The following is an 11,222-nucleotide window of genomic DNA, read 5'->3' as shown; positions in this document are numbered from 1 at the left end:
TGCGGCGGGGCTGAAAACATCTGTAAAGGAGATGATTGATGTGGTTGCCACGTGTATACCAGCATACGGCACAGTTTCACAGTTGTGTGTGACTTAATTTTGGGTGGTTTCAAAAGGAAACAGGACTCTCTTAGTGTATGAAAGAAAAGTTTGACTTTAATTTAGCTTCGGAACCTCACGTCCAGACTACACAATAGGGAACTACTACAGAGCTTGTATACTAAAGAGGCTCTACCAAATCGGAAATGCTGTATAGACAAAATTGAGACGCCTGCATGCTACTTCACAAATCATCGGGCAGTCCTCGTCTCTGTCAAGCAAAATGAATAAAAAATATGTGTACCCAATTTCTCTCATTGCTAAAAATACTGACCACAACAAGCTCAGCCAGGGAAACGTGCCTCTCGCTACGTATATCCTGGCATAGCCGAGCTAAGGCACTGCCAATTTTTTTGCAGGTGGACACCACCGCCACGAACCTGAAAGCATGATTGAGGTGTCCACTGACCCAAGGAGTCAGTTATGCGCCTCCAACTTTTTCATCATCGATGCCAATTTACCTAATGTACGCCGGCGACTAATACTGTAGTCCCGCCTTTCTACACCAATGTTGTCAACGCGAATGTTTATCTCTTTACTGCCGTGTTTCTGCCATAACATTGTCCACGCCAACGCATGCTGCGCACAGATCTGCCACTACCGCCACATAGCTGAAGGCGCGAATATTAGTTTGATAGCACTATTAGTTGATCAAGAACACGATGTGCAATGCACGAGAGTGTGTCGCAGTTTAACGCGAGGCGTTTCTGATCTGTTGTAGACTGTAGACTGTAGATCTGTTGTAGACCGTAGATCTGTTGCAGATCTGTTGTAGACACTTTAGCGCTCGTGTCGTCTCGTGTTTCTTCCTCTTGTCCTGTGTTTCGCGCTGCTTAAAGATGAATACATTCCAACTCGCCCCCAGTTTTCTGCTCTAGTAGACTGTTAAAACAGGCAATAAAGACAAAAAGAAATTGTGGCCATAGCATACTGCTCTCGTGCAGTGGCCAGCGAAGCTGATCTGTTCGCGCCACTGCAGGTTTGAATCCAAATAGCGGACATTTATTTGATTTATTTTTATTTATTTATTTCACCTGGCAAAAATACAGCAAGCATGCAAACGTCGCAAGGTCTTGCTCGGAGTTTGCCAATCGGAATAGTGCTCTCGTACTTCTTTGACTTGAGGGCACACTTAAGCTTCTCCTTAAAGGGGCTGTGAAGAGGGCTCTAATAAAGTTCCGTCATGCCTGGGATATTGAAGCACGCCGCTTCACGAATAGTGTCCAGCAAGCATTTTTTTTAAAATGCGCTTTGGAGAAGCTGAGTTATCTGTAGTTAAAAATTTGAATTTCATCGTCTTCGAGCCTTTCCTTCTCCTCTCGTCACTTTATGCACGCTGGAAGGTAGAAGCTCCTTCGCCGACGTCCCCCCCCCCCCCCCTCCTCCGGGAGCGGAGCTTCCCGACCCGCCGGAGATAAGCGGCTTATTGATCGCGGCCACGGTAGCTGCCTGACGTCTGAAATAATCTAACCAATGGCCACCTCTCACCTTGTCTACGCAGATGCGGGGGACGGAGGAGGGTGCGAGCATGAAAAAGTCGCCGTGAAGGGCTCGCCAACTTTGACGCGTGATTGTGGGTCGTCTGCTGCGTGTAGAAGAGTATTATTTGGCTCTGGTTTGCATGGCAACACAGTGCAGTGATTAAGTGAGTTAATGTGCTCTCCTCGGAAGGTGTTGCAGAGCCCCTTTAAGGATATGAGGCGATAAGCGTTAACGGGTATACCTTCCGCAGCTTCGGGTCCTATTTGCGTATTGCTTCGCAGACACGGTCATCTACCTTACATTCATAGATCCTCGCCGCACTCCTGGTGCAGTGGTGCAGCGGTTAAGCGATGAGCCACTGCCCTGCGATGGCAGGTGCTCCCAGCGGTGGGCCTTGTGGGGCCCAGGTTGCTCTCCCCGGACTACATCTCGCGACTAATAGTTAATTTAACTGCCACCTGCCACGGTGGGCAGTTCGCCCACAGTTCGGTGGGCAGGCTTCCACCTGCAACGGTGGGCAGGTTTTCGGTGACGTCACGAGATCACGTGAACTAGGTAGCAGGTGGGTCACATGCTTTTTCGGTCACAACGCCGGCGCCGGTTTTCCTGAAGAACGGTAACCTTAACGCTATCGCGTTAATGACACATCCCGCTGCAGAATGCATAATAAACGTTCAAAACCCTTCCCGCCTTGACCCGTGACAAAGTTGCGACGATGCCTACGGAAAGTATCAGTGTACGCGGGCAAACTGAAACGCTCAGTCACCTCAGATTCGAAGTATTGTGCCAGCGCTTAATTACCAACGCTCGCTGTCCTATATTCCTTCTCACTGCCTCCTCCGCAATGCGCTTCCCTATTTAGGCGTTTGCTCTCACATTTTCCCCCATTAGCGACGCCGACCTTTCCCGGAATCCCTCCACGGACGAAAAAAGGGGAGGAAACAGCAGTGCCAATTTGCTCCGAAATCCGTTGGAGCGTCCGCATCACGTTTTCATCGCAGCCCAGCTGCGTCTTCAATCAGACGTGAGCGTCACTGCACGGCCACCGCAAAGAGGGCCCTAGGGAGTTCATCTGAGAGAGTGTCCACAGGAACACTCTCCCTTTCGGGGGAGTTTGGGGAAAGATCCATTTGCAAGCCTGCGGTGACAGCAGTGTGCGTTACGGAGAGCGGCTTCGTAGCGCAGTTCACTCTTAAAAGAGTTTGCGTCACGTCATGCACGGGTCACTCACGTACGAGCGACTCGCAGCTTTTCTACGTGTGCCCTATTAAGCGTTGCTCTGTGAAAGCTAGCGTAGTTCGTGGCGACCTCGATACTACTCTTCATTTAACGAGCGGCGTTATGAACCAAAAAATATAGTGCAGTATACGCCCTGAAACTGGTGATCACGCAAAATGTTGACGCCTGTTTTGAAAGTATACAAACAACTATTTGGACAAGCGCAAACGCTAGAGGATCGTTTAGCAGTTACAGTGAATGCCCCACCTACGAAACCAGATGCTCCATCAAGAACCGCTTATTGGTTTGGTTTTATGGGGTTTAACGTTCCAAAGAGACTCAGGCTACGAGGGACACCGTAGTGAAAGACTACGGAAATTTCGGCCACTTGGGGTTCTTCAACGTGCACGGACATCGCACAGTACACGGGCCCCTAGCATTTTGCCTCCATCGAAATGCGAACGCCGCGGCTGGGATCGAACCCGCGTCTTTCGGGTCAGCAGCCGAGCACTATAACCTCTGAGCCACCGCGGCGGCCGAGAACCGCTTATCGCTGAGAGAATGAGACAGCAATGGTTTGGGAATAAAATAAATATTTTCACAGTTGTTGCACTCTATTAGGCGGAGAAGTTACAACAGCTGTACCATACCTCCGTCTTCCTTTCCTCCAAAATTCATCCCCCCTCCTGCGGATTTGTGTCGCATGGTCCTTGGAGCCCGCGAGTGAAAACCTTCTGGGCCATCTGGAACAGATGAACTCGGGAGTCTTTAAGTTACAGTATATACAGTGACAGCCACTGTGACGGCGTTTACTCCAGAGATAGTTACATTTAGAACCATACCGCTAATAGATGAAGCCGTTCTTTGTCAATCAAGACATCTTTATTCACTTATTGTTTTTTTTTCGTACGTTCCTCTAAAAGCCCGAGTGTTCTATCGTTACGGTCCTCTCCTTCCTCTACTAGTTCTTCCTGTTCAGCTGGGCTTACTTGGACATCGTGGATAGCATGTACTCGCCCATCCATTACCACGTATGCAGTGTCTGTTATGCGCAGCCATGTTTACGATGTGCCCATATCGATTTCAGACAGTTTCCTTTCTTCTTTCACTCCCTCCTTTATCCCTTGCCTTACGGCGCGGTTCAGGTGTCCAAAGATATATGAGACAGATACTGCGCCATTTACTTTCCCCAAAAAAACAATTATTATTATTATTACACTTTGTGCACAACTGTGTACACACCAAACTTTTTCTGAGAGTATGCTGCACCTAGAAGTGATTTCATTCTTTTAGTCAAATTTAGCATCCTTCTTGTAAAAAATAAGTTGCTTTTATGCCACGTTGCGAACGCAGCAAATGATGTTATACTCAACAGTGAGCTCGGTAGAACGCCGTCCACCATTTCTATGCAGCCAGATTTTGCCGCCAGTAAAAACATCGATTGTTTTTGCTCAATATCGAGCGTAATGAGCACCTTCAAAACATACACTGATTCTACGATCTCTCGAGCGCTTACTTGGCAAACCCAGGCATTTCGATGTTAGTGTTTCTAATAATAATAATAATAATAATAATAATAATAATAATAATAATAATAATAATAATAATAATTGTTTTTTGGGGGAAAGGAAATGGCGCAGTATGTCTCGTATATCGTTGGACACCTGAACCGCGCCTTAAGGGAACGGATAAAGGAGGAAGTGAAAGAAGAAAGGAAGAGGTGAGGGCTTCGGAACAATTTCGACCACCTGGGGATCTTTAACGTGCACTGACATCGCACAGCACACGGGCGCCTTAGCGTTTTTCCTCCATAAAAACGCAGTCGCCGCGGTCGGGTTCGAACCCGTGAGCTCCGGATCAGTAGCCGAGAGCCCTCACCATAGAGCCTCCGCTGTGGTTGTGTTTCTAAGCAATCTGACAGTCTGTGCGGAATTTTGCATATCCTTGTAAAACACGCTGGGTTTTCGCGCTAGAAAATTAAGTTGCTTTTCTTGACGCCTGAATATACTGTTTAGGCGGGAAAATATTTGTATTCGAACAAAACAAAAAACGGCGCCTGAAAGGGATACAAAGACATGGGTGCTCTCATTCTTATCCGTGTAAACTTGGACATAGACTCTTATATAAGTACGTCGCATTGTTATCCAAATGAGTCGTCCCACCGCGGACGGGCGGACGGACGGACAAGGAAAAGTGCAAGCGATGGCATCAAATTCCTTCCATACATTCATTCAAACAAACCTAGAGCAGAGGCTCTGTGCCTACACTTAAGAATTACTTCTCCGTTCATCATAGCGGGTAAAGATTCTAGACCGGGGTGATCAAACAGCCGCAGAGGACAAAGGTCTATGCTTACCCATACAGTTATATCCATTGGTTGCGTTCGTCAGACAGGCTAGACTTTCTCTATTGCCGTGATCAAAGAACCGTGAAGGGTAAAAGCTATCCGCTTATTCTCAGGGGTCACATTTGTGTGGTTGTGTTCATTATGCAGGCTGCAGCGAGCTGGCGCACGCAGGCAGCAGCAACAACCCCCAGGCCCCCCGCGGGCACCGCGGCGACGGCGGGGGCGCCATGGAGGCGGACGGTGAGAAGGTGCTGCAGCGCACCTCGTCGCTGCTGCAGAACAAGGCCTTCACCGACGTCACCTTCATCGTGGGGCCGCCGTCGGCCTCCAAGAAGTACGTGGGCCACCGCGTGCTGCTGGCCATGACGAGTCCCGTGTTCGAGGCCATGTTCTACGGCGACATGGCCGACAAGTCAAAGGTCATCCGCATCGCCGACATCGCGCCCATCGGCTTCGAGAACCTGCTCAGGTGAGGGCCGGTCGAGGTAACCACAGGTCGTGGGCGCCTTGGTCGCAATGCTCGCGACAGAAACATTAATACGCCTTCCACGTCTAGGTTGTCGGTTCACTTGGGCGTGTTGAGGCTAGAGTTCAGAGCGGTATGATAGTTACCACGATAGTTACTGATCACATGGTTAATACGGGCTACCAAGTGTGGCCATAATGTTGGGCGGAATGTAGGAAGAGAAACGGCCCAACTTTCCCAAAAATAGGGGGGACATAGTGTGAGCTAGGTGTGGGTAAATAGTGAATAGCTGTCATTCGGCACTGCAGTAGATAGCAAACTAACTAACCACAAACAGAGATAACTACAATAACAAACCGATGATTCAGAGGGGAGCATAGTTGGCGACAACGCAGAATATTCTCTGGCCGTTTCACAAGTGCCCAAACGCGGCCACGTAGCGTCAGGAGGGCTCGCTTCACAAATTATTTTAATGCAATAGTGTTAAAAGCCTCATCGAAAAAAAAGATATATCGTCGGACATAAAATTTGTCTATTGGCTGAATGGAAGTGACGCCTCTCCTGTTAGCAAGGTACAGGGTTAATTGGAGAGAAATGGGAGAGGCATCTGCCCTGCAGTGGGCGTAGTTGGACTGATGATGATGATGAATGTTAAGGCTTGGCAGAGTTTGTAAACCATACATGGCCCGTTGATGGATAACAGCTCACAGGACGACAGAAAAAAAATAAAAACGAAAACACAGTGCTCACTGGCGCTTAACTAGGGACACTACTCGACTCTTAACATATTCACTAGTCGGCAAATGTTCAAAGGTGGATGCGCTAGAGTCCATGCCTATTCCACTGGTCGTTCCAGGTATGCGTACACCGACAACCTGAAGCTCCAGACAGTGGACGACGCCATGCTGACCGCGTACGCGGCCAAGAAGTACATCCTGCCGCACCTGCTCAAGGACTGCTTCGCCTTCATCGAGAAGCACGTGACGCCGCAGACCGTGTGCCAGGTGTTCGAGTTCGCCCAGGTGATGGAGGCCTACCCGCTGGTGCACCAGTGCCTCAACATCGTGGACCGGCAGACGTACCACGTGCTCACCTCGAGCAACTTCCCCAACGTGGCGCTGCACACCCTGGAGACTATCGTGCGCCGCAAGTACCTCAACCTGTACTCGGAGTACGCGCTCTACTCGGCCGTCGTGCAGTGGGGCCAGGAGGAGTGCTCGCGCAGGAACCTCGAGCGGGACATGGACAACGTGCGCAGCGTCATCGAGACGGTGCTGCCGCTCATCCGCTTCCTGGCCATGAGCCCCGAGGAGTTTTGCAAGGGCCCCGCCAAGAGCGGCCTCCTCTCCAAAGAGGAGTGCTTCTCGGTCTTCATGAACATGGCCATCCCGGGGATAGTGCCTCTGCCCAAAGGTCAGTGCCGCATGGCGTAGTGGCCACTGCGCGAGAGCACTAGGCTTTCCTTGCAGCCGAACACGCCTCGTGTTAGACTGCAACACACTCTGGAGCCGTTCATGGCACATTGTCGTCTTCATCAACTAATACTACAATGTGGCAGTGATAGAGAGGTGTGCGCTGCATGAGTTGGCGTGGACAACGCTGTGGAAGAAACACGGCACTGGGGCATATGCCGCCGGAGTACATTGGTATTGACGCTAAATCAACACCGGGTCATCTACACAGTGGTTTTAGTTGTTTTCTTGTTGTTAGCCTTTCAAAAGATTGCACATACCCACGCTGGAGGATCGGCCAAGAATCGGGAGGAAGAGGTTGCTATTCACCTGCACTCAGTAAAGGCAAAAGAAAAGCACGCGGGAGTGCAACACCGGTGGATTCTACCTCTAGAAGGGCATAGAATGAAAACGGATAAGAGTTTGGATGTAGAAAAATTAAGCCGAGGGGTTAAAAGAAGGGAATAAATAATTAAGTCAAAATATAAGAATGCATAGTACCAACCCCGAGCAAAATCGGTCGTTGTCGCGTTGCCTCCTCTCCTAGCGCGAGTGCTCCGTCCCGCGACACTGCCCGCTCGTCGTCGTCTTCTACATAAAACAAATCCTTGCTTCCGCACTGATTCGAATGTAGTAAACATTTTGAGTAGTTTTTTTAATGCGATAGCATTAAATGCTTCACTGGTAATAAGAAGTGTGGTCGGAAGCTAAATTAGCTGATTGGCTGGAAGTGACATCGTAAGACTGGAGCATTCCCATTGCCTCGAGGGAAGTGAGATCATCACACCCAGCATTTCCATTGGTTTGGGGTAAGTGACGTCACTATGCCGGAAGTGACGCCACTTCTATTAAATGCAACAGCTGCTAATATCATAGCACTCCCAAACAAAATGAAATTAAATGCCCCTGTCAATGTTAGTCGCCACCTGATCGAGGGCGTCTCAAAGTGATAAACGAATAACGATGTAGAGGCTTGCTATAAAAGGTCAAGTTCCAAATTAACGTTTCCAGGCTATCGAGTAGGCTGTAATCATATAACGAAGGTAAAGATGGCCGAGGGTGCACCTTAGCCGTGGAGTACGTCAGAACAGTATAAGCGTCAGAAAATTTTTACCATGAAAAACAAGCAAGGAAGTAGACTGATAACAAAAGAATACTCACTGCGGAGCTATGCACAAAGCTTTGTATCGCGTAGCGTAGTATCACGACATACTGACACGCGCAGAATACGTTTTAGCTCAGACAAGTCTCAAGGACGCGACGACGGTGACTGAGGCAGGTAGCTGCGATATCTGCGGAAGCTTGTGCAAGTTTCACAACAGCATAAGCAGATGTGTAAGCCCGTCCTCTATCCCGCTCCAGTAAGCGCTAGTCTGCGTCAGATACCGAACCCGAGCTAATGATCGGCAGTTCGAATGCTGTCCTGGCTCCACCATCAGTGGATGACTTTCTTGGCCGCTTTGTCACTTTAAGGCCGTTCACGGACCGCACATCAAGTATACCATGCGAGGACATCGAGGTGTTCAAGTCAGCGAAGGATTACATGGGTCAACCTGCGCCTCGGAGAGGCGACGCTCAGAGAGATTGCCCAGGCTGCGAGAATATGCGAGGTTGCGGAAGTGCAATGAAGGATTCTCGTTCAACTTAACCTAAATGCATATTTCAATCTTGAAAGAACTCTGGGGTCAATTTCACTTAATTTTTACCTGAGAACAATTTGGTTGTTTAGCTTTTCGGGATCTGTTTACTTTAGTTGGAAAGCCAAAGACGTACCTATTGCTGAAAAATCTGGAATTGAAATATGAATCTCTTCCTATGGCTTGATTCAATTCACGGCATTTATGACGACGTCCAGTGCAATTGAGGACTTCTCTATCATCGCTTGGAAGTGAATGACGGTGTGGTCCGGTCTCAGAGATCCGCAATAGAAAAAAAAACACTTGACACCATCGCATGCTTGCTTGTGACAAAGGCCTGACACGGCTATACTTGTGTTGTATTGTTTTTCCCGTCTAGCTTATAACAGCTTCGTTTTCAATTAAGATGACGTTTTTGTCAGTGCTGCTCGATAATCAATCGATATAGACCAACTTCAATTCGTTCTTCGAATTGTTATTGATGCCCATCAAAACACAAAAGGACTGGTACGACCTTCCCGCCCACATCACCCTGTTAACAGACCATCATCAATTCAAGACCGCCATCGAAAATCTCCTGTAAACTCATCTGTAACCTTTATTGCCGTACTCCACGCCCACCCCTCATGTAATAGTCCGTAGTGGGGCCTTTGAGGTATCAATAAATAAATAAATTGTAAGGGGGGTGGGTATTCAAAGGAGCTGGGAGGAGGGGAGCAGCAGCAAAAACAGTCCGAGGGCAACCAGGCCGGGCACAGACATTCGTGGCGATAGCAATACCGCTGACGTGCAGGGCCATTTTCTTCGTTGTCACGAGTTATCTGCTTATTCTTTGTCATCTTCTTCTTTACAAAATAAATAAAAGATGGCGTTCTTTCCTTCTACCCTTACAAAAATTTCGAGACAGTCTATAGACTGTCCACACACTTCTGTCTATAAAGTCTATAAACTCTCTATAGACAGCCTTAGAGAACAGTCTATATAGACAATACAAATCCTATAGACAGTCTATAGGGAACCTATAGATTTATGGCAATACACTTTTAGTAGACTTTTCTCTATAGACAGTATATAGACTATGGATAGACAAAGATGGTTTGGTTTATGGGGGTTTAACGTCCCAAAGCGACTCAGGCTATGAGAGACGCCGTAGTGAAGGGCTCCGGAAATTTCGACCACCTGGGGTTCTTTAACGTGCACTGACATCGCACAGTACACGGGCCTCTAGAATTTCGCCTTCATCGAAATTCGACCGCCGCGGCCGGGATCGAACCCGCGTCTTTCGGGCCGGCAGCCGAGCGCCGTAACCACTCAGCCACCGCGGCGGCTGGATAGACAAAGAGAAATATCTATAGGAAGACAATAGAGTCTATAAGAAATCGATAGATTATCTATAGACCGTTTATATAAGAGCTATAGTGACCTGCGTGCTTGGTAATTAATGCGTATTTGCGCTCATTTTGTACCTGCAGGCGTGAGCATGGAGGGGGCCAAGAGGACGTCCCCACCCGAGCACTTCGTGGCCCGACGCTACCAGGCCGTGTCCTTCCACGCGCCGTCACGTCCCCTCCGACTGTTCGGCCTCAAGTTCACCGTGCCGACGCGGGACGTGTTCCTCGTCGGGGTGGGATTCCCCGTCCGCCAGGACCTCGGCTCCTACAGCGTAAGGCAGCCCAAGTTCGACGGCCAGCTGCGGTGCAGCTACAAGGTGCAGGAGGACCGGCGAGAGCGGGAGGAGCTCGACGTGTCCTTCTCCCTGGCCAAGGACAAGGACGTGCGCATCAAGTTCAAGAAGCCCATCTTCGTGCGCAAGGGGCTCGAGTACGAGCTCGAGCTGCAGCTGAGCTCGCTCATGAGCGACGACGTCATCGTGCCGTCGCTCAAGAACCGGAAAAAAGAGGACACGGTGGAAGGCGTGACGTTCCAGTTCTCGGCCTTCCAGAGGCCCCACATGTCCAACGTCCTGGAGATACTCGAGTTCTCGGACTTGCTGTTCTACTTTTGAATCTGCGCGTTTTTTGGGGGGACTCGAGAGGTTTCGGGGGCTCTCCGCTAATGCCAGTGGCCTTGTGAAGTCCCGATCGTTCTTGGCCAGCGCCAGCGTGAAGGAACCGCCAACTGCCTTACTTCCAAATCCCTTTACTACCGAGATGAAGCTCCCTACAGATTAGCACAGTGGGCCCCTACAAGATGTAATGCAAATGAGCACAGTCAGGAGCGGCGGGTGTCTTGTACCGTCGCTCAAGGCTTCACACAACACGGCAGAAGCAGGCATGCTCTCTTCAGACAAATCACACACATACAAAGTAGCAATAACGTGCGGAGGCACTGCAACACTCTACGGACGCAAACGTTCTCTGCTGTTGTGAGGAGAGCTGATGCACTGTCTGCAGTCCGCAGCATGAGGACTAAAGCTTACTTTCCTTGACGTTGCGATCCATCAGGAACGCGGTGGTTGCTGCCATAGCGCATAATGGCGGTTCCTTGCCAAACCCTCGGTTACTGGTGACTTCGTTGTTCCC

The 11,222-nt window shown here is 49.4% G+C and overlaps 1 protein-coding gene across 1 annotated transcript; it reads left to right on the top strand.

Moving 5' to 3' along the window:
- The first annotated feature begins 5,319 nt into the window (after positions 1–5,319).
- On the top strand, positions 5,320–10,785 carry LOC144135472 (BTB/POZ domain-containing protein 3-like). Its single transcript, XM_077668130.1, has 3 exons — positions 5,320–5,615; positions 6,469–7,025; positions 10,173–10,785. The coding sequence occupies exons 1-3, from the start codon at positions 5,374–5,376 to the stop codon at positions 10,703–10,705; spliced, it is 1,332 nt and encodes a 443-aa protein (XP_077524256.1). The 5' UTR covers positions 5,320–5,373; the 3' UTR covers positions 10,706–10,785.
- The last annotated feature ends 437 nt before the right edge of the window (positions 10,786–11,222 follow it).

The sequence above is a fragment of the Amblyomma americanum genome, chromosome 5 (genome assembly GCF_052857255.1).
Source record: "Amblyomma americanum isolate KBUSLIRL-KWMA chromosome 5, ASM5285725v1, whole genome shotgun sequence".
Lineage (NCBI taxonomy): Eukaryota > Metazoa > Arthropoda > Arachnida > Ixodida > Ixodidae > Amblyomma > Amblyomma americanum.
This window is presented reverse-complemented; position numbering and strand designations above follow the sequence as displayed.